The sequence below is a fragment of the Prenolepis imparis genome, unplaced genomic scaffold (assembly GCF_030444845.1).
Source record: "Prenolepis imparis isolate NDT839.2.m4 unplaced genomic scaffold, iyPreImpa1.0 SCAF_54, whole genome shotgun sequence".
Classification (NCBI taxonomy): domain Eukaryota; kingdom Metazoa; phylum Arthropoda; class Insecta; order Hymenoptera; family Formicidae; genus Prenolepis; species Prenolepis imparis.
Window position 1 is genome coordinate 8,880 of NW_028141212.1, and position 24,964 is coordinate 33,843.

At 43.4% G+C, this 24,964-nt stretch overlaps 2 protein-coding genes across 2 annotated transcripts; both read left to right on the plus strand.

Moving 5' to 3' along the window:
- The first annotated feature begins 1,439 nt into the window (after nt 1–1,439).
- Nucleotides 1,440–3,227, plus strand: LOC145947218 (uncharacterized). The gene has a single exon (XM_083057016.1). It carries the CDS (start codon nt 1,440–1,442, stop codon nt 3,225–3,227), a length of 1,788 nt encoding a protein of 595 aa, XP_082913142.1.
- A 9,566-nt stretch (nt 3,228–12,793) lies between these two features.
- On the plus strand, nt 12,794–13,621 carry LOC145947219 (uncharacterized). The gene has a single exon (XM_083057017.1). It carries the CDS (start codon nt 12,794–12,796, stop codon nt 13,619–13,621), a length of 828 nt encoding a protein of 275 aa, XP_082913143.1.
- The last annotated feature ends 11,343 nt before the right edge of the window (nt 13,622–24,964 follow it).

The following is a 24,964-nucleotide window of genomic DNA, read 5'->3' on the forward strand; positions in this document are numbered from 1 at the left end:
TGGTAAACCGTTATACGACGGAGTCGAATTTCTAGCCAATCTTCATCGCGAAACGAACTCTCGCTTAAATATAATATATCATAATAATATTAAACATTATGATGTAATGTTAAATTTAAGAGCCGCCTCAGGGGGTAGAGATTACTGCGTTCCCTGTAACATAAGCTATCGCATCGATAGGGGTGGACATCGATGCTCTAATAAATGCCCTCGTTGTAATGCTGTTCCGTCGTGTGAGTTGACTAACGAGGAGCCTATTAGATGCGAAATTTGTAGACGTGAATTTTTTAACCGTGCATGCTTGGAGCGTCACCGCACTCAAAAATCGTACGATGGAAAATCGCGACGAAGTATTTGCGAAATTGTACAATTTTGCAACGGCTGCGGTTGCTTAATCCATAAAAATAAACGTCACGAATGCGGCGCGAGTTACTGTAACGTGTGTCGTTCTCTCCAACCTTTAAATCACCTTTGTTACATGCTTCCTATCCCTCCTGATAACGATTCCGACACTTCTGATACCGATCTTATCGATGATAATGGAGAGCTGCAACATTGCGGAAACGAGAGACCGAGTGAACGTACACGTGATAAAAGAAATCGCGTAGCATTTATATTTTACGATTTTGAGAAGCGACAGGATCAAACGCTCCAAGGTACTGACAGTGTAAAAATTCATGTGCCTACACTTTGTGTTGCACAACAAATTTGTGTGTCGTGTGCCGATATAAACGAAACGTCGGTGAGATGTCGATGGTGTGGAGTTCGCGAATATACGTATATTTCGTCGTAACCCGGTGCAGGAATTCGTAGATTTCGCGACGCGCCCGTTGAAATATTTTAAGCGACGTATTTGTATCGCGCATAATGCCAAATCGTTTGATGCACAATTTATTTTGCAATATATCGTTGAAAATCGAACATCATTAGTATCTCAGGTAATTTTAAACGGTACAAAAATAGTTGTACTAACGGTAGGACATACGAAATTTATTGACAGTATTAATTACATGCCGATGCGTCTATCCGATTTACCTAAGGCCTTCGGTCTGACGGACACTAAAGGAATTTTTCCACATTTATTTAATACCATCGATAATCAATCGTATGTCGGACCACTACCTGAAGTATACTATTATTCTACCGATTCCATGAGAACAAGAGAACGTGAAAAATTTCTCGCGTGGCATGCCGAGATGACCCGTGAGAACTATGTGTTCGATTTTCAAAGAGAAATATTACAATATTGTCGCAAAGATGTAGATATTCTTAGGCTAGCTTGTATGGCTTTTAGGAAGATTTTTCTTCTACGCGGAAAGGTGTGTCCCTTCGAAGAATGCACCACTATTGCCTCTACTTGCATGAGAGTTTTTAGAAAAAATTTTCTGCGCGATAGAGAGATAGGTATCATTCCTACAGGGGGTTATAGGAGTGTGAATATGCAATCGCGTAAGGTGCTACAATGGCTGCTGTGGATTGAGCGTGAACTCGGTCATCACATTATTCATGCAGGACGAAGCCGGGAATATCGTCTGCCCGATGGCACTCGCGTCGACGGTTATTACGAGTCAGTGGAAAACGCTACTACCATACATCACGTGTTCCAGTTTCACGGATATTACTGGCATGGGTGTCCGCGCTGTTTTCAAATTAATCGCGATAAATCGCTTTCGTCGGATCGCGTTGATACAATCGATTTACGATACGAACACACCATCGCAACGACGTTTCGTCTTCGAAGACGGAAATACAGGGTAACGGAGAAATGGGAGTGTGATTTTGATCGCGAAGTGCGGGAAAATGACGAAATGCGGGGATATTTACAACAACATCCAGCGGTAGAAAACGAACCGTTCGATCCTCGTCAGGCCTTCTACGGTGGACGCACGGGAAATACTGTAACCCGATATGAGATTACAGAGAGCGAGAAAATACAGTACGTGGATGTGTGTTCATTGTATCCGTATGTATTAAAAATAGGCGTCTTCCCGATTGGACATCCAACAGTATACGTTGGCGAGGAATGCGTAACAATAATTGGAACGGCACCGGGGTATAATTTCGAGTCACTTGAAGGAATCATACGTTGTAAAATACTCCCTCCGCAAGATCTCTTTCATCCTGTATTACCGTATCGGGTACAGGGTAAATTGTTATTCGCGTTATGCCGCACTTGTAGCGAGACATTTTCGCACACCGAGTGCACTCATATTCCTTCCGAGCGCGAATTCGAGGGTACATGGATATCGTGCGAACTACAAAAAGCAATTGAAAAAGGATATTTTGTAACGGGGGTTAGCGAGATATGGCAGTACAATGTCACTCGGTACGATCCTTCTATGCGTCAAGGGGGTTTATTTACCGGTTATATATATACATTTTTACAGTTAAAACAGGAGGCTAGTGGATGGCCGAGCGAATGCGTGGATGAAGATGCTAAAGAGCGTTATCTTCGCGAGTACGAGGAGAGAGAAGGTATCGTTCTTGAAAAGCACAACATCGCACAAAACTCCGGTCTACGCTCGGTCGCGAAACTATGCTTAAATTCTTTCTGGGGAAAATTCGGGCAACGTTCGAATTTACCAAAGACGGAAATTGTTAACACGCAACAACGTTTGATTAATTTACTCGTGAGCCCTCAGTACGAAATAACTGATATATTACCGGTAAACGATGAAGTGATATATGTATCGACTCGATTACGCGAGGAGGCGATCCCACCATCGCATCTTACAAATGTTGTAATAGCAGCTTACACAACGGCTCAAGCGAGATTAAAATTGTATGAATACTTAGTAAAATTAGATAGGCGCGTTTTGTATTATGATACTGATTCTTGTATATATGTAAGCAGCGCTGATCCACACGAGTACGAACCACCCACGGGTAATTTTTTAGACGATATGACTAACGAACTTGAAAAGTATGGGCTCGCTAGTTATATAGAGTCGTTTGTGTCCGGCGGTCCAAAATTTTACGCGTATGTGGTTCGCTCATCAGATGGTCAGATGCACGAAGTTTGCAAAGTGAAGGGTATAACCCTAAACTTTGAAAATTCTCGTTTAATTAATTTTAATAGTATTAGGGAATTATTAATACAAAGAGAGTGTGCAGCAGGAAAGAGAGTTAGGAGAAAACGAGGAAAAAGAAATAACTCCAGAAACGTCAATAAATCTGCGATTCAGAGCCATTCGGCGTACAGCGTATCACGAAATAATAACTCGTGATGAAACAAAAATATGTGCGCCTGTGCTATTAAAACGTAGATTTATTAACAATCATTGTTCCCTCCCCTATGGATATTTAACTGTTTAAAAACGCAATATAATAATTCCACACGATCGCTTCTCTCTTCCACCTTCGCGCGTTTTTCGATTTATACAGCAAAATGTAGATATAATAAAATAGATAAGTAATTGTAAAATTGTCTTGTAAAAATAATATAAATTTTTGAAAAGTAAAGGATATATTATAGTGCAGAATAGAATAGAATATAAATTATGGATATATCTTAATTAGAAAAAATATTTGTAATAACAGAAAAATTTTAATTATATTTAATAAGTGAAAAATTATAAAATAAAAAATGTGAAATAAAACTTTTTTAATTTTATTATTAGGATTTTAAACGTACAAAGTATTTTTTACAATGTAAGAAGATTAAATAAAATTTTTTCTTAAAATTTGTTTCATTAGAGATTATTTTATCCTTTTTCCTGAAAAACCTTCTTTCCCCGAAAAATTCTCTTAATATAAATTTTACTATTGTTAGATAAAATCGAGCAAAATAAATGTAACCAATAAGGAGAAAAGTAAATAAAATGTAAAATTAAAACATTTATGACTTTATAATTTATTTTTTAAACTAAGTAAATATTTTTCCGTGAAATAAAGTCTAATAATAAAAGTTTCACAAGTGTTCTTTTCATCAAAAAATTATTTACCTCTTCTCGAAAACCTACTTGACTAAAAAAAAAATATTTTTCTTTTAAAAAAAATTATGTTTTTAGTAAAAATCAAAGTACGAATTTTCTTCTCGCGAGATTCTCTCAGTCACGTACGTAGCCTATCATCGTTGTTAGCGCTGGAGATACACGCTGTCGCGAGCATTCTACGAATACGCTAATTAGCAGCGCACCGCGACACGCATTGGCTCGTCAGCTGGCACCGCGACGCGCATCGGCTCGTCAGCTGGCACGATGCGCACGAGATCGCTAGCGCGAGCATGCGGCCGCCGCGGTGGGGCCTCTGCGGGACGCTAATAAGCTTATTTCCGACTCGAGATATATATTAAAAATATTCAATGCGCGTGCGTATTTTTATACGCGAGTTATTGATATTAAGTTACTCTTTACCTTTTTTATTTATGAACTCGCGTAAAACCGAGTTTATTTCGCGAAATGGACGTGCGCTGGAAATATCCCTGGACGTCGATCGTCTGCGGACCTACGGGATGCGGAAAAACGATTTTTGTAAAAACTTTTCTTCGATATTTATCCGCCATGTGCGAAGTTCGATTCGAGAGAATTTTATTTTATTACGCCGAATGGCAAGATGCGTATCAACGTCTGCAATGTGATACGAGTGAAAATAATGAAGAAGAAAAAAACAATGTACACAAGAGCAGCTATGATAATACTTTGCTAAAAATAAAGAAAAATACAATCGAATTTCACGAGGGGTTACCGCGACCGGAAGATTATTCCAACGATCCGCTATCTCAAAAATTAGTGATAATTGACGATCTTATGAGGGAATCGTCATCGTGTGACGCTATCGTCGATCTGTTTACCAAAGGAAGTCATCATAAGAATCTCAGCGTTATACTCATCTCGCAAAATCTTTTCCACCAAGGCCGCGGACAACGCTATATATCTCTCAACGCTAATTATATAGTAATTTTCAAAAATCCGCGCGATCGCGTTCAAATTCGTCATCTCGCTCGTCAAGTATATCCCGACGATCCAAAATTTCTAGAAGAAGCATACCACGCTACTTCGCGACCTCATGGGTACTTATTGCTTGATCTGAAACAATCGACTTCAGACGAATATCGATTTCGTACGTGTATCTTTCCCAACGATACGATGCATTACGTGTACGTTCCTCGTAGATCGATCAGTAGAACAGTAACGAAGGACGTATAAAAGGAGAGCGCTTGCACGCGAATCTTTTCAGTTGCACAATTTTAGCGTAATGGTAACACGCGGGAAAAGACAACAAAAAAAGACGTCGACGACGTCAAAAAATTCACCCGACACGCGATAAAGATTGCCAGACGTTCCATCGGCGAGAGAAACGCCTGTCTTTTAAAAACTCTATGTTATCTCAAAAAAATCAAAGATCATCGTTCTTACGTTCTGCCGACAATAATCTCATTAAGTGCATTCAAGAGTGTATTTATAATACGCTTGAGGGTAACGTAGAGCTCAAGAATCACGAAAAGACGCGATTAGCCAAGCATAAATCTATTCTTCGGCGCATCGCTCTAAAACGCGACAACTGGAAAACTAAGAGAAATCTACTAGTACAGCGCGGTGGGTTTTTACTCTATCTTATCGCTCCTTTGCTCGGCGCTTTATTATTCCGGTTTATCGGTGAGTGAAAAAAAGCTTGCAAATATTACATCCGGGGTTCGAAAAGAATAAAACAGACCCGTTTGTTCGCTGTACGGAATAATGGAAAGAGCAAAAAAAATGGTGCTGATTTCTACGGAAAATCTCGAAAGAATGCGACAAATGCAGCATCAACAGCTACAACCGGAAATAACAAAAACTACAATAACCCTGGATAACTCGCCGAAGAAAAAAAATACGATATCTGACGGGGAAAACGATAATAATAATAACACCGTACGGACTCCAGGAACCCCCTTATCGCGATTCGACGCGGAAATGTGGCATATTCTTAACCTCGCGACTCCTCTAGATGAAGGCGAAAGATGGAAATTGTATAAAGAAGTACTTCAGCGTTATCTTCACTTTGTTCGAGAAGCGAAAAAACGCTTACGTAATGACTCGCGCGAGGATACACATGGTAACGTCGACGACACAAGTAATGTTGACAGCGACGGAGGCGAAGGCGATCAAAATAAAGATATCGATTTGCCCGTTGATGACGACCTTATGGAAATACAATCTCATAGAAATACTTCAATCAGCAGTGATGGTAAAGTGATCTACGCAACAACTGTGTAAGCATACTTTAATTTGCGTCATCCCAAGACGCTCATATACTTTGTACAACTGACTATTTATATTAAATATATTGTGAAACCACAAACGGGAGTGAAATTCCCCCTGACGTTCCCGAGCTTCCTAGTTCTAATTCGGTAACGATCCCTTAACTATCCTGTGCTTCACAAGGGCATAACATAATTTGGTGGCAGCGGTGGGATCTACCGAAGGACCGTCTCATGACAAGGGGTGACAAATACTTCCGAAAATCAGTTGACAAAATCAATCACGAGAACTGTCACAGTTAGTGATAAAACAGTGAACGTACGTAAAGCCGAGAGCCATCGCCGTAAAAACGACGATCAACACCGTGGGACCACCATTGACGAGACAGCACCGCCAAGCTGCAGACCGCCACAGCATCCATGGAACCTGGGACCACCACACTAGCCGCTGACACGAAATACATCGAAAATGCGAGCTGTATTACTGCTGTAAGTGCGAAACTAAATTCTTGTATACTAGACGGGGAAGTAACCCCGCAAACGTAGCAAAAAAATTTAGCGAGACAACCTCATGTCGGCAAGACTCAGAAAACGCGTAACGTTCAGACCTCGGTTCTGGAGCAGGCCTGACCGCTCCCCGGCTCAACCCCGCGTCGTAGACCCCGCACCGGTAGTCGAACCGACAGACCGGAATATTCGTAGTAATTCGCGTTGGAATCTAGGCGCATACTATCCAAACCCCGACACCGAACAAACAGCAGAATACGTGCGACCACCTGACGCCGACAATACAAACGAGGAAGACCGACCCGCGAGCCGCGCATCTAGCAACGGAATTTCAGTAAGAAGAAATTATTCGCCGGTATCCGACGGTAGTATTATAAGCGCGTGCCACGAAAACGAAATGAGACGAAACTCACGCCCACGAGCGGTCCCCACTGAAGACATAGACAGAGAAATCAATAGACTACGATCTATAATTAATGCCGCCGAGCATGATGCCGACGCCGGACGTCCTGTTTTCAGTCCAAAAAATGACCTACTTGTTGAACTCATACAAGGGCAACGCGAAATGCGGAACGAAATAGACCGATTACGCACCCAGATACGTGACCAGCCCACGAATAACCGAGAGACACAACAAACATCGAACCGACACCAATTAGAAAATGCGCGAGATACAGACCGTTACCTCGACACGACCTATACGTACGGAAGATCAGGAAATGACGTTAGGAACCGACGAAGTCTCCCTTCAAGGTATCTGGCCCTAAAGGAAGCAGGCGCCATGATTCCCGAATTCAATGGGACGCCTCATAAACTCAAAAAATTCTTAAATGCATGTACTTACGCCATGAAAAAAATTAACCCCGAGGAAGAATCCTTAATTCAAGAGGTCTTATTCACAAAATTAGACGGAAAAGCCATGCAAGACTTTGAAACTCACGATATTCAAACATTCGAAGAATTAAAGGAACAATTAGAGTCATGCTATAAATCCAAACGCAGCACGACGAGCCTACAATTAGAGTTCAATTCACTAAAACAACAACCGAACGAAAGCACACAAGAATTCGGTCAACGCGTCGACCTATTAGCAATGAAACTATACGACTCAATAACTGAGAGAAAGGGCTACATCCCGGAAAATAAATGTGGGATACAGCAAACCATAAAGGAACAAGCACTCATAAATTTCCAAATAGGGTTACGCCATGACCTTAAAATCCTCGCACGGGCGCAACGATTTAAAACTCTACAAGGGGCAATAACCGGCGCCGGCGAAGACGAAAAACTCCTCGAGTCCCCTAGGGCCGCGGATAAGCAAACACACGAATCAAAGTATTCGCAGCACCCGCATGCATCGCGGATTCAATGTCACAAATGCGGAAAAAACGGACACTACGGACGCGACTGCCGCAGTAGCTTCAAGTTCGCGCTCCCAAAACCTGAGAAACCATCGCAAGTAAACGCGATCATTAAGTACTGTAATAATTGCAAGAAATCCGGGCACAACCGCAACGAATGTTGGAAATTAAACGAACGACCTAAAATTAGCGGATATAAAAAACAAAACGAAGACCTAAAATCACACCCCAAATATACATGCGAGCAGCGTGAATCGCATCGTCAACGAAAACAGAGCACCGACTTCAATAGTGGCAGCGAAGACGAAAGCAAAGACAAGAAAAACCCGCCAAAAAGGGCGCTAGAATACCGCGTCGCACACATAAGAGGCGAACCAGGATTACCTACAGTAACACTACCCATACGCGAAGCAAAACAAGGGAGGGTAAAAATGATGTGCGACTCAGGAGCAACCACTTCATTAATAAAATTAAAGGAATTAAAAGATGATACTTTAATCCATGAAGACGATATTTCACTCACCGGAATAACGGGACACAAGGTACACACCATAGGAAAGATAAACGCTACAATCAAGATAGGTGACCATAAAATAAAACACGCGTTCTACGTGGTAAAAGACGATATGCCCATCGAAAACGACCGAATCTTAGGATTCGACTTCCTACAAAAACATTCCACCGTCTGCGATTTCGAGAAAGCACAGTTAAGGCTAGGGAAAGGTATCTTAAACCTACGCGACGAAAATAAATAAAATAGGCATAGTTCAAGCAGCAGAAACCGCCCCCGGTATATGCATCGGAAATGCGCTAGTAGAACCGATCGACTTCACTTGCCCGATCAGTATGATAAACACGACAGACGAGGAGGTCGAAATAGAAACACCAACAGTGACCATCGAAGAAATCGAACGAGACACTACAACCGGGATAAACGCAATAATTAGCGACAAATTAACCAAGCTAGAAGAACCACGGAAGAACCGCGTTTGCAAATTATTACGAACCGACCATCTAAACTCTAAACGATGAAGAACACAGGGCACTTTTAAATATCTGTGAAGAATACCAAGACATATTTCATGTAGAAGGGGAACCCTTAACGTGCACCACCACAATAGAGCACGAAATAAATACGCGTTGTAATACTTCACCCGTAAATATAAGACCATCAAGAGACACGGTAGTGTCTCGCGCCTAGTTTGGGCGAAGCCGACCCCTTAGAAGCGAGGCACCGTGTATCTTTACGCGAATCGAACAGTTGAGGTAATCATAGATTTCGGATGCTCAATAACGGCTGAAGCGATCGAGTTTTTACTAGTCTTAATCGAAAGATTGAGGTCGAATTAAATAAGGAAAGTGTCTTTATTTTTGCTCTACGTTCATTATAAATGAAGATATCACGATGCAAAGTTTCAATATGAAAAATTTCTTGTAAGAAACGTCCACGTCGTCATCGTTCGCAAGTCCCCAATGTGCGCATGCGCGATTCTTGTACAGTTCCAGCTTTTGGTACAAGGGCGCTAGTGCTTCGTAATGTTTACCACAGACAGATGTGTGCTTATAGGTTAAATGTTCCGGGATATATATATAACGTGTATGTAATATGTGACATGTGACATAGGTTAAGTGTGCGGTTAGCTCGTTTTTATTTATTATAAGAGAAGTCTAGCGAGAGGGTCATAATCGATAGAAGAAGAAGATGAGATTTATAAGAATCAAGTAATTATTTTATTTTATGAAAATATATTTTTTATTTAATCGGCTCTCAATATTAATAAATAATAAATAAATAAATGTGATCTGATGTTCTAGATGTCGGCAACTAGAGCCAAGCGCGAAAATTAATTTCTAATTTTTCGGAACAGTATCTCTTGGTTTGAGATCACTGAGTTCCATTTGATTAATTATCAATTAACCTCGTACTTCCAATGGAAAAATAGGCGAGAAAAATATAGGTCCGAAAAGTCGCTGAAATTAGAAATTAATTTTCGCGCTTGGCTCTAGTTGCGGACATCTAGAACATCAGATCACATTTATTTATTTATTATTTATTAATATTGAGAGCCGATTAAATAAAAAATATGACGCTTATGCGTCGTGCCGGCGGGTTTTCCCGAGCGGAGCAGCTGGAGCACATTTATGATAACATGAACCCCGAATGCAAAATGTACGTTCGAATCGATGACGTATGCGGTCTAGGCGAATTGCAGGAACGGACCGCGGAGTTCGAGGACATCGAACGTCAGCGCAACGACCTGCGCCAACCCGGTAAAGACGCGATCGGGAAACCGATGGTCGCGGTGACCTACAACCGCGACGATTGTTGCTGGCGTTGTAAGCAACGCGGACACACCCGCTTCGATTGTCGGCGACCCGCCAAAAAGTTCTGCTCCCAGTGCGGGCGCGACGGGGTGCTAATCAACCAGTGCCACCCATCCGCGACGGGAAACGGCAAGGGGGCCGAGGTCGCACGGACCGACACTCGACCCAATACCTCCGCAACGTAAAGTTTACGCCACGACCTCACGCAACCGTCCGCATCAATAACCGATTGTACACGGCCCTGCTCGATTCAGGATCCGAAATCTCGTTCCTCAACACCGCGACCGCCGACGCCGCCCGGACGTGGGGCTACCAAGAATCGACGGGCGTCGGTCACGTACAATTCGCCGACGGCACTTATACGGAGGTGCCCAGCGCCATTACGGTACCCATACGCATACAAGGGCGGATTTACCAACACGAGTTTTCCATACTTCCGACCTTGGAGAGCGAAATTTTAATCGGGGTAGATTTATGGGGGAAAACCGGCCTCGCGCTTCCCTCACCGCGGCCCGACCGGACCTCCCCCCGCCCGAAATGCAGTACAGCGGGAGGACTGGACATCCGAACACCGGAAGAGACTCGGAGTCTCGAGACGTTCCTTCGGACCGAACTCGCGGCGTTCGACGAGATACAAGGTCCCACGGACGTTACACACCACCGTATCCGACTAACGGACCCCACACCGATCAAGCAACGGTACCGACCCCGTAACCCGGCTATGCAAGCCATCATTGACAACGAGGTTGCCGAGATGGAGCGCGCGGGGATCATCGAACCCTCGCGAAGCGCCTGGAGTTCGCCGGTCGTCCTCGTCAAAAAGAAAGACGGCAAACATCGGTTTTGCGTCGATTTTCGCCGAGTCAATGACATAACAGAAAAAGACGCGTACTACCCCCTACCGCAAATTACGGCGACGTTAGATAAGCTACGCGGGGCACGGTACCTCACGACCCTCGACTTAAAGAGCGGGTACTGGCAGGTCCCTATGTCACCGGAGAGCCGTCCAATTACTGCATTTACGGTTCCCGGCCGAGGGTTGTTTCACTTCAAGGTCATGCCGTTCGGACTCCATTCCGCGCCCGCTACCTTCCAGCGCTTATTAGACATGATTCTCGGACCGGAACTAGAACCGCACGTTTTTGTCTATTTGGACGATATAATCGTGATTAGCCGCTCATTTGACGAACACCTCTCACTGCTCAGAGAAGTCTGCCGCCGCCTACGCGAAGCAAAGCTACGACTGAACCCGGACAAGTGCAAATTCTGCGTCGAGCAGCTCACGTATCTCGGCCACGTTATCGACAATCGCGGCATACGTACCGACCCGGAAAAAGTCAGCGCCGTCGCTAATTGGCCCGCCCCGCGGACAGTCCGGCAGATCCGCCAATTTCTCGGGATGGCCTCGTGGTATCGTCGCTTCGTGAGTGACTTTTCGACCGTCGCCGCCCCGTTGACTAAACTTACGCGGAAAAACGCCCGCTGGAGCTGGGGGGACGCGGAGGATGCCGCGTTCCGCGCGCTTAAACAGAAACTCATCGCGGCGCCCGTACTCGCATGTCCGGATTTTTCCCGCCGATTTTTTTTACAAACGGACGCCAGCGCGAACGGCCTCGGGGCCGTACTAATCCAGTTTTTTGAAGAAGGCGAGAGGGTAATTGCATACGCCAGTCGAACGCTGAACACCGCCGAACGGAATTACAGCGCCACGGAGCTCGAGTGCCTCGCGATCGTCTGGGGCATCCGCCGCATGAAGGGGTACCTCGAAGGCTACGCGTTTACCGTAGTGACCGATCACCAGTCGCTAAAATGGCTGCGACATCTCGACTCACCGACAGGTCGATTAGGGCGGTGGGTCTTTGAACTACAGCAGTATGACATCGACGTGAAGTATCGAAGCGGAAAATTAAACCGCGTAGCCGACGCGCTTTCCCGGTGCCCCACAGCATGCGCCGCCCGCCCCCTCACGTGCCGCTGGTACCGCCGAATCACGGACACCGTCACTCGCGAACCCACCACCTTACCGGATTACCGCCTGGAGGACGGGACGCTATACCGGCATATCCTACACTCTCTCAATTTCAAGGACGAATCCGCGGAGCAGCAGTGGAAACGGTGCGTTCCCCGGGAAGAACGACGAGAAGTCATCCGACGACTACACGACGCACCGACCGCCGGCCACTTCGGGGTGGCTAAGACCATTGCCCGAGTGGCCGAAGATTATTACTGGCCCGGCATGATGAGAGAAATCGCAAACTATGTCCGGGGGTGCCAAGTATGCATGGCACATAAGGCACTACAACAGAAACCGGCTGGGCGAATGCATGCGACTAACATCGACCGCCCATGGGAGCAGGTGACCATCGACCTTGTTGGTCCACTGCCGCGGTCGCGCCGCGGACACACCTAGCTATTCGTAATGCAGGATCGATTCACGAAGTGGGTAGAGTTAGTGCCCCTTCGTAAGGCCACCGCGGACGCCGTGACACAGGCCATCACCGACCGCATCATTTTTCGACACGGGGCCCCAACAAGCATTCTCTCCGACAACGGCACCCAGCTCATATCCGGCCAACTCTCGGCTCGCCTAGCTGCCTTTAACATCGTACACCGAACGACGCCGGTCCGAGCTCCGCACTGCAACCCGGTGGAGCGAACCAACTTGTTTTGGGTTATCAAAACAATGATAAGCGAGTACGTGGGTCAAGACCATCGTGACTGGGATACGCAGCTACCAGCCCTACAGTTCGCCTATAACACCGCGTACCACGATGCGACGAGGTTCACACCGGCCTACCTCAATCACGGCCGCGAACTTGTCCGACCATGCGACGACCAGCAACGACCACCGGTAATCGACCCACCCGAGGTCATCGAAACGCGACTTCAAGACGCGTACGAATTAGTGCGGGTACATCTTGCCCACGCGTTTCAGCGCCAAGCGCATTATTACGATCTACGGCGACGACCGTGGAGACCGCAACTAGGAGACAAGGTTTGGAAACGTCACCACCCCTTGTCCAGTAAAGCCAATGCATTCAATGCGAAACTCGCCCCGAAATACGTGGGACCCTTGGAAGTCAAGGCCATCCGATCACCTGTCATCGTGGATCTGAGGAGTGCGCGAGGAAAATGGTATCGCAACGTACACATACAGGACTTAAAACCCGCTCACGATAACAATAATAAACCGCCGACCGAGGACGAGGAGACAAACAAATCCGACAACGAGGACGAGAACAACTAAATCACACAGTTGCTAGCTAGCAAGCAAACAGAGAGCACGTTAAAAATGGAACACGATATCATCGACGCCATCGACGAGTTTTTGCGCGAGACCGGAAGTGTGAGACCTAAGGATGCACCGACGCCGACGGGCGACCTGCCAGCTCCACCCGCCGCCGCAACAACCTCGCGGCTACCACGGGTAGGCACCGTCATCCAGCGGTCGGATGTTGTGAACCAGCGGAAGCGGGAAATCTTTCTCCAGCCACCACCGCCGCCACCAAAACGCCGGCCACCACCGACACCACGGATCGAGCCAAGGCCGGAACCGCCACCGACACTACTGCTACCAACAGGACCGATACCATCACCACCGATCCCCTGTCAAGTAGCCCCCGGCATCATCTTCGAAGTTCCGTACTTCGCGGTACACGTGTCCCGAGCCACTTATCTTTATCGCTTGGTAACCGGATAGCGCAGTCATTCATTTCTCCACAGTCCACAATGTGAGCCTCCAACTTTTCGCTCAAATTAAAGAAGTGCAAGCATCTGTGAAAGAAATTACAATTTTATTTATAATTTTATTTACAATTTTATTTACAATTTTATTTACAATTATATAATTTGCAATAAATATACATACCGATCGCAGATATATTTCTTGTGGTCATGTTTGCTCAGTTGCGAGCTTACGAGGCGAGACAGATTTTTGATATACGCGAAATGTCCAACGTTATCGTCCTCCTCCTCCACGTACAGCAAATTCACATGTTTTTCTTTTTTCCGATCGGCGATCGGAAGAATTGATAGTTCCTTCTTCCTCTCGATACCGTAGACGATGATTGAGATATTGTTTATATGTTCAAACTTTTTTATTTGATTCAACGTCATCGGAAACTCAATATTTTGTAAATTTAACACCGTCGTATAGTGCGGATATGAAGATTCCCGTTCCATATGTCTTTCAACGGGGTACAGAGCGGCCACCACTGACCACGCGAAACACGCATTGTCCATTGATAGCACATTAATTACCGCTCTCTTCGTCATAATTTCTCGCGGTAATTTAATATGGCATCCCGCGCGCATAGGATTGCACTTGTTGACGTTGACCGTAAGATCGAGGATTCGTAACAATGCCCATCCGCTATCACGTTCCTGAAACTCTTCGAGAGACGTCAATGTGGTTTCGATGACGTGCCGCTCATACCACTCGCGTAAATCGGACGTGCGAAAAAGTTCATAATTTCTCGTGTTAATACTTTTGTTAGCGCGCTTATCACCTGTTACAAACTCACCGTTGAACACAGTATTTACTTTTACACAGTTGTGTATTTTTATAACGTCTTGCACTTGCTCGAGTACTACACTACTAGCATCTTCCAAAAATTGTCGCGGTTCGATATAGTCTGCGTTAATCACCGCACCGGTCAGTATACGATTTTCAAACGCGGTATCGATCTCTCGCCAAACGAGTCTTCCCGCGTTATTGTCGCCACTGTAATTACCACCACTGGATATAAACTGTCTCTGCAATCGAGTTTTTGCACCCTCGAATCGCGCGATTCTAGCAACCAAAGATTGTCTATATCCAATGGAGAGTCGCGGACGCTTGACACGGCTGTTTTCTTCGAGCAGTTTGATAAATTCCTCGCAGCGCAGCGCCCATTCAAAATACTCGCCCAAGGTGGCGATTTGATGGGACCGCTCCAACAGGTCGCGTTCAGTCTGCTCGATGTTTTCCATTTTTCCACACTTTTTAAAATCACGTTCTATAGAGCACTTGCACCCGCTATTCTTTTTTCGACCGACGTATCTGTGCGCTTGCAAATTACGTACTATGATTTGAAGTGGCAGCAGTCCTTATTTCGTCTAATCATTTCTTCCCCTCTTCATGATTAACGGATTGTTTAATTACATATCAGAAAGGTGATCTCCCTTCATCACGTTATCCCTTTTGACACAGAGCGGCATCGGCGCTCATTTTTGTTTATAAAAATTCAAGCGGCCGGACATCGGCGCTCCCTAAACAATGAGAAAGAATTCCGCTTAGGGGAGGGGAAAGGTTCTGCAAAGGCTGCCGAATATTGGCGCGTAATGCAACACGGTCTTTTACCGCGAAAAAAAACACGTCCCGACGTGTTCATTGCGATAAGCGCGACCTCCCAAGATCCCTCAGATGGAGGAGGGGAGGGGCAGGTACCGCGAGGGCGGCCGAATGTTGGCAAAATTATCGCAAAAGAATTCTTCCTAAACAATGAGGAAGAAACGTCACATATGGGCAGGGGGAGGGGGAGGGCGGAAGTACCGCCAAAGCGCGTCGCCCCTTATGGGGGAGGGGTGGGGGAGGTATCGCGAGGGTGGCCGAATGTTGGCGCTCACTTTGCGGTGTTTTGTTTATAATAAAACATGTTAGATAATTCAAAGTAATACAATACGCTGTTTTGTTTATGAAAAACAATACGCGATAAGCGTCTCCCACACAGCGATAAGCGCCCCGCCCCGCGTGACGTCATACCCTCTCGCCCCGGAGAACCCCCCCCCCCCCGCCCCCCTCGGAGGACCCGGATTAGAACCAGCATAGTATCCCTACTAAGGATGTGCGGGCAATACAGATTGTGATAAACGAACTTCAACGCGCGGCTAACGCTAACTCAGAAACGGCTATCAACTTGAATGAGCAGCAGTGAACGGGTTAGGAGCGGCTATCGAACGGTTATCGAACGGCTACGAACAATTATCGAACGGCTACGAACGGCTACGAAGGATTATCGAACTGCTATCTAACTACAATGAGTGGTAGTGGTAGTGAACGGCCTAGCAACAGCTGCGAACGAGGGTACGAACAACTCAAGCAGGGTTGCGAATGAGGCTACGAACAAGTCATTAAAGACTACATACAAGGATACAAACAACTCAAGCAGGGCTGCGAACGGGTCAGTAACGGCTGCGAACGGGTCAGGAGAAGCTACGAACGGGTTAGAAACGACTGTGAACAAGGCTGCGAACGAATCAAGAACGATTTTCGAATGGGTCAAGAACGGAAGTAAACAACGCAAGAACGGCGCAAGAACGGCTCAAGAACGGCTCAAGAACGGCTCAAGAACGGCTCAAGAACGGGTCAAGAACGGCTACGAACGGGTCAGAAACGGCTACGAACGGCTCAAGAACGGGTCAAGAACGGAAATGAGCGTTAAAACAAGCAGCGACAAACGGCGATCGAGAAAAACCGACGAAGCGATGAAACAACATAGTTTGGAGAGACGGCAGTTGGTGACCGAACTGCACGCGCCGGCGAGAAAAAATTTTCCCCGAAGACACGTCATAGTGCGGGGATACGATGATCTGTGGCAAGCCGACATCGTCGAGATGCGTCCGTATTCTCGTTTCAACAAAGGTTATCACTACATACTCACCATCATCGATGTGTTGAGCAAGTACGCGTGGGCCATACCACTCAAGAGTAAAGGTGGAAGCGAGACGGCTGACGCTATCGCCGAGATAATTCGAGATAGCAAGAGATCCCCGAGAAACATGCAAACCGATATGGGGAAAGAATTTTATAACGCCGACGTGCAACGGCTTATACGGAAACATAACATCAATCACTATTCTACATATTCGGTATTGAAAGCATCGGTCGTCGAGCGATTCAATCGCACGCTGAAGAACGACATGTGGAAGATGTTTACGCTGAATGGAACTTACAAGTGGATCGACGCGTTGCCGCGGCTCGTATCGGATTATAACGCGCGCAAGCACTGAACAATCAGCATGCGACCCGCCGACGTCACCCCCGCGATCGCTGATAAACTTTTAAAAACAGTATATAGTAACATAAAGATTGCCGCTCCGGCGAAATTCAAAGTAGGTGACCCGATACTCGTTAGCAAGTACAAGAAATTTTTCGAGAAGGGTTACACGCCAAATTGGACGACGGAGGTTTTTAAGATTGTTAAAGTGCAGCGTACTAATCCCGTAACATATCTACTCGAGGACTATCGCAAAACATCTGTCGCTGGAGCGTTTTACGAGCACGAGTTGCATAGCGCGAATTATCCGGACGTATATCTCGTGGAGAAAGTACTGCGCAGGAGGGGTGACGAAGTTTACGTGAAATGGCTGGGATTTGACAATTCGCACAACTCTTGGATACATAAGGATAATACAATTTAATTCATACAAACTGTATTTATTAATTACTCAAAAATTAAAAAATATATAATATGTACAACATATAAAAATATATAAGATCTTTATTAATACATCCTTTCCGTTACTATATGAAATACATATACATATGTTACATAACATTATATCACACATACATTATATTACATTATATTTTATAAGGGTATCTGGTAATGTCCCCATGGTAATGTGTCGGTCGAATCAGGTATGATATACCGCTTATCGTCGTACGGACTTAGAGCAATTTTCGTCTCGCGAATGGTGTATACTTCATGCAATTTCGATCTAATACATGACTGACTACGTGTCATTTCAATCTCTTCATTCAGGCACCGCGTATAATCGTCGAATGTTATCGTTCTCGCGACAACGTTACTTTTGACACCTTTAACCTTTTTTGTATCTTTCTTACCATCTACTCGCAAAGCGTACATTTTTGCTCTAAATCCTACAAATTCAGTCATTATCGTACCGTTATTTTCATCTTTCATTAGACCTGGCACCTTTTTATTCACAAGCGGTATACCGTACGCGTTGTCTATTGGATAATCGCTCGTATCGAATCTAGCGATATCGCGTTTCATATTTTCATACACGTCTTCGCATTTAATATGATACATTAAACTATCTGTATCGGTGTACATTACCCGACATCTGTCACGATAGAGCGGTGACATGTACTCGTAGTGAAATTCATACAGACATACTTTCGATATGTCGAGTATACACATACCAACATAGATTGGTTTGTTAAATTTTACTTCTAGTTTACGTAATTCTACAGCAATTAAATTTTCCGAAAAGACGCTCCTGCTATGGAAATTTGGTTTAGCAATCATCGCCTCTGCTCCGTCCCACTTTGTCAATAATATTACATCGACATGATTACGCACATTTTCCATCGTTTTGCCAAATACCGCATTATTCATCAATTTGTATAAATTTTTTTCGAAATCATTTTTTGCTTGCGTTCTAAATTGCGTATTAAGTTCAATGTAACCGCGAAGCCATGTGGATTGAGTGAATTGTAATATGCGATGTATTTTTGTAACTTGAAGGCCGTGATGCGTACATTGCTGCAGGTTACGGTAGTGTATCACGTAACGCTTTTTATCGTATAATGTCGCGAGCAGCTTATCTTCCCGCTTACCGGGTGGTTTATCGCGTGTCGGGCAAAACGGTAGGTCAGTGTGCGCGTCGTGAAGACATTGTGGATATTCTAAATCTACTTCGAGGATATAGCCTATAGGCGAATCGAGCGTGATAGATGATATATCAAAATTAGATATGTCATCGACCCATCGAAAATCGGCGTAAGGCAACGGTTGGCACATTGCCCATCCATACAAATTATTTACATCTAAATACATTAAATATGATGATGGTTTCGACGGATCATACGATTGCATGTACTTGTTATTAGCATGGGTGTATCTATTAGAACATTGACTTAAACTACCGCGTATTCCCCGTTCGATAAACATAACCATATCGATATCGGTAAGCAATTCGAATGTTATATTTGTATGTTTTAACATGGCATCCCATGTATACCCGGGAAGAGTATAATAATATGCAGGGTCGAGTCCATAACTCGCGATGCAAGTGTCGCGAAAGTTTTCAAAAATATCTGCTAATAACATGACATCAATTTTTAAATATAGATCACTATATTCGCCTAGCGTTCTAAGGGAGAATCGGTTCCAGACGTTCTCGGCGTGCGCGTAATCGCTCTCGGATATTGTGCTACCGGTCAAAGAACTGTAAAATGATTCGCGCGGCGGTAAACATGTATCTTGCAATTTGTCGATACAATCTATATATTCGTATGGAAAGATACCCTTCCATGTTAATAGATTGAAATTTTCTGTCGGTAAATTTTGAAATTCCGATTGTAAAATTTTTAGTTTCTCTTTATTCAAAAAAGATGCTAATTTATCAAGACTTGCAGCGAGAAATTTATATGAATCGATAAACCGTAATTTTATATGATTTTTCGAATTGTCTTGTGTCAATTTACCAGTCTTTGTAAATGAAATATATTTTTCCTTCGTTATCGGAAGTAATTCGATTTCCCCTTCGAACGCTGTAGCTATATCCTCGATAATGAAATGCGTGTCGTAACCGGATAGATTATGGAAAACTATTGGAATACAAAAAGTTTCTTTATAATTTAGATTGCAATTTGAGTGCGCGGGACCTCTGTATCGTCCAGTCAGATGGCAATGATCGCGTACGCGTGTATCGTCTTGTACGAATGGTTTTTCGCATATATGACAATGCGTTGCGCTGTGAAATTTTTTCCACTCGTCTAATGTTAAATTTACCATGGGAACATTTGTTGTTAAAACAGTCTTTATACGTAACGCTTTTTTTAAAATTTTTAAGTTCTTCAGCGAACCATGAAACGCAATCAACGCTACGGCGAGAATTATACGCGGATAACGAGTTGTCGTACGAACAATGCATATAATAAGCGATGCTGAATACTTTGTGATGTTGATGTTGATAATTTGTCGCTTCTTCGGTCTTTGCCAAAACGCATTCCAAGTCGGCGTACACTACAAACGGAAGTCGCTCCTTTCTATTGTAGTTGTCAAACGATAACCACTTGTCTTTATCGCTTGGTAACCGGATAGCGCAGTCGTTTATCTTTCCGCAGTCTACTGTATGTGACTGCAACTTGTTCTCCTATCCGAAATAGTGCAAGCATCTATGAAAGAAAAAAAAATTACAATTTTATTTACAATTATATTTTAATATATAATTTGCAATAAATATACACACCGATCGCAGATATATTTCTTGTGACCATTTTTGCTCAATTGCGTGTTCACAAAGCGGGATAGATTCTTGATCCACGCTGGATCAAGCGGACAAATGTCCAACGCTGTTGCTGTCTTGCACATACAGCAAGTTGACATGCTTGTCTTTCTTTTGCTCCGAAAGACGAATCGGGACGATGTCATTCTCAATACTATATACATTGATAGAGATATTATTTGCTAGTTCAAACTTTTTAATTTGATTTATGGTCACTGGAAACTCAATGTCTTGGAGATTCAGCACCGTCGTATAATGCGGATATGAAGATTCCCGTATCACATTTCTTTCGGCGAGGTACAGAGCGGCCACCACTGACCACGCGAAACACGCATTGTCCGTTGATCGCACGTTCACCACCGCTCTCTTTGTCACAATTTGTCGCGGCAAGTTTAGATAACACCCTGCGCGCATTGAATTATACTTGTTTATATTTATAGTCAAGTTAATTATTTGTGACAACCCCCAACCACTATCGCGTTCTTGAAACTCTTCTAGCGATGCTAGCGTGGGCTCGATAACGCGGCGCTCGTACCACTCGTGTAAATCGGACGTGCGAAAGAGTTCATAGTTTTTTGTATTGACACTTTTGTTAGCGCGTTTATCACCGGACACAAACTCGCCATTAAACACGGTGTTCACTTTTACATATGTTTTTGCATAACTTTCTGCACGTGTTCGATCACAATGTCTTTGGCATCTTCGAGAAATTGACGAGGTTCGATGTAATTATTGTTTATTACCGCACCGGTTAAGATGCAGCTCTCGAACGCCGTATCAATCTCTCGCCAAACTAGTCTTTCCGCGTTATTGTCGCCACTGTATTCACCACCACTGGATATAAATTGTTTCTGCAATCGAATTTTTGCACCCTTGAGTCGCGCGATTCTAGCCACCAAAGATTGTCTATTTCCAATCGAGAGTCGCGGACGCTTGTTACGGCTGTTTTTTTCGAGCAAATTGATAAATTCCTCGCAGCGCAGCGCCCATGCAAAATATTCACCCAAGGTGGTGACTTGGCGGGACCGCTCCAACAGATCGCGTTCGTTCTGCTCGATGTTTTCCATTATTTCTTTTATTCACTATTATACCACTAACACTTCTAATACAAGAAAGTAGCCACTAAACTTTTTTCACCGCTACATCTATGCGCTTTCAAATCGTACTATGGTTTGACGCGCTCTCATCCTCCTTATATATTTCACCTAATTCTATCTTCTTTTCTAACATTTGGCGTATCTCAAAAGATAGTTTCCCGATATATTGGTTTTATGGATAGAGGAGTAAGGACACAAGCAGCCGAACGTTTGCGCCGATACGTTGCATTCTTCCTTAAAAAATATTAAGAAAAAATGTTTCGCTATCTGTTTACGACCGATTTTCTGCGAGGGTACAAAGCAGCCGAACGTTGGCGGCGATACGTTGTATTCTTCCTTAAAAATATTAAGAAAAAAATGTTTCGCTCTCGTTTATGGAGGATTTTCCGCGAGAGTACAAAGCTGCCGAACGTCAACCCTTTTGCACCTAATCACGTTTCAACATGTTCGTAGCGTTGGCCCTAAAATCTTCATTTCTTTCCTAATGATAAAATGTCCATAAAATGAAAAACATAGTTTTATGGATTCTAGAACGCTCCGTTGACAAGTTCGAGCAGCCGGACATCGGCGCTTCCGTAATAAAATTATACTAGTGAGGGTACAAAATTGTCGATCGTCGGCGCTTGTTCTATACCTTTTTGGGAAAATGTCTAAGATAACTCATAAAAAAAAAAAAAAAAAAAGTCGTAAAGATATCCATCTACAAATATTGCACTCAGAAAACTCCCCCTCCTTTGTCGAAACATCCCCTCCACCCGCGTGACGTCAGCCCCCGCACCATCGAGATACCCCCGCCCCGCGTGACGTCATACCCCTCGCCCCGGAGAACCCCCCGCGCTCCGCACTCCCCTCGGAGGACCTGAGTTAGAATTGGCATAGTATACCTACTACCTATAAAGGTACAAACAAAACGGATAGCGGACAAACGTCTGCAGACGATTACAAAACAACATTTGTTTACAGAATTAAAATATCTCAAGGAATGACAATGTTAGCTCTAATCTCAAAATAGAACATTCGGTATATTTACACCTGTAAGGGTACAAACAAAACGGAAAGCAATACAAACGTCAGCAGACGATAACAAAACTTGTTTACAGAATTAAAATTTCTTAAAAAATGACACTATTAGCTGTAACATCAATTAACAAAATTCGGTATATTTACACCTATAAAGATACAAACAAAACTGATAGCGGTACAAACGTCTGCAGGCAATTACAAAACAGCACCCGTATACAAAATTGAAATATCCCAAAAATGACATTATTATCTCTAATATCAATTTTGAACATTCGGTATATTTATACCTGTAAAGGTACAAACAAAACGGAAAGCAATACAAACGTCTGCAGACGATAATAAAACAGCACTTGTTTACAGAATTAAAATTTCTTAAAAAATGACACTATTAGCTGTAACATCAATTAACAAAATTCGGTATATTTACACCTATAAAGATACAAACAAAACGGATAGCGGTACAAACGTCTGCAGGCAATTACAAAACAGCACCCGTATACAAAATTGAAATATCCCAAAAATGGCATTATTAGCTCTATCAAACAAAACGTAAAGCAATACAAACGTCTGCAAACGGTAACAAAACAGCACCCGTTTACAGAATTAAAATATCTTAAAAAATGACACTATTAGCTGTAACATCAATATTTAAAACTCGGTGTATTTACACCTGTAGGGGTATAAACAAAACGGAAAGCAATACAAACGTCTGCAGACGGTAACAAAACAGCGTTTACAGAATTAAAATTTCTCATAAAATGACATTATTAGCTGTAACATCAATTTTAAAAATTCTGTATAATGACACTTATATAGATACGAACAAAATGGAAAGCGGTACAAACGTCTGCAGGCAATTACAAACCAGCACCCGTATACAAAATTGAAATATCCCAAAAATGACACTATTAGATCTAATATCAAATTTTGAACATTCGGTATATTTACACCTGTAAGGGTACAAACAAAACAGAAAGAAATACAAACGTCCGCAGACGGTAACAAAACAGCACCCGTTTACAGAATTAAAATATCTTAAAAAATGACACTATTATCTGTAACATCAATTTTTAAAACTCGGTGTATTTACACCTGTAGGGGTACAAACGAAACGGAAAGCAGTACAAACGTCTGCAGGCAATTACAAAACAGCACCCGTATACAAAATTGAAATATCCCAAAAATGACATTATTAGCTCTAATATCAATTTTGAACATTCGGTATATTTACACCTGTAAAGGTACAAACAAAACGGAAAGCAATACAAACGTCTGCAGACGGTAACAAAACAGCACCCGTATACAAAATTGAAATATCCCAAAAATGACATTATTAGTTCTAATATCAATTTTGAACATTCGGTATATTTACACCTGTAAGGGTACAAACAAAACGGAAAGCAATACAAACGTCTGCAGACGGTAACAAAACAGCGTTTACAGAATTAAAATTTCTCATAAAATGACATTATTAGCTGTAACATCAATTTTAATAATTCTGTATAATTACACCTGTATAGATACGAACAAAATGGAAAGCGGTACAAACGTCTGCAGGCAATTACAAAACAGCACCCGTATGCAGAATTGAAATATCCCAAAATTGACATTATCAGTGGCACTGTCCGCTCTTAGCATCCTTCGCAAAACCTTGCGAAGGGTGAGACCCCTCACCACGTCAAGATGGCGGACAACGAGGGGGGGCTTCTGCGACCTTTTGATATATTTTTATCTGTAGGGATACAAACATAATAAAAAGCGGTACAAACGTCTGCAAACGATTACAAAACAACATTCGTTTACAGAATTAAAAAATGACACTATTAGCTGTAACATCAATATTTAAAACTCGGTGTATTTACACCTGTAGGGGTACAAACGAAACGGAAAGCGGTACAAACGTCTACAAACAATTACAAAACATCACCCGTTTACAGATTTATAATATCTCAAGGAATGACAATGTTAGCTCTAATCTCAAAATAGAACATTCGGTATATTTTTTTTTAGGGGTACAAACGGAAAACTTATGTTGTTGTTTTCTACGATGTACGTTTGCAACGTTTTCATGAATTTACTTTACAACATTTACCTCACATGAAGATAGGATTAGGATGAACGGCGGACTTCGAATACTTGATTTGTTGGCTTCTACGGCCTAGATTTGTTATGTTTCCATGATTTCAACGTGCCGTATGCACTTTTGATGAAGATAGGATCAGGATGTACGC

What these genes read in the sequence shown, in the direction of transcription:
- LOC145947218 (XM_083057016.1), top strand. Translation starts at nt 1,440, where the DNA reads ATGCAATCGCGTAAGGTGCTACAATGGCTGCTGTGGATTGAGCGTGAA.
- LOC145947219 (XM_083057017.1), top strand. Translation starts at nt 12,794, where the DNA reads ATGCAGGATCGATTCACGAAGTGGGTAGAGTTAGTGCCCCTTCGTAAG.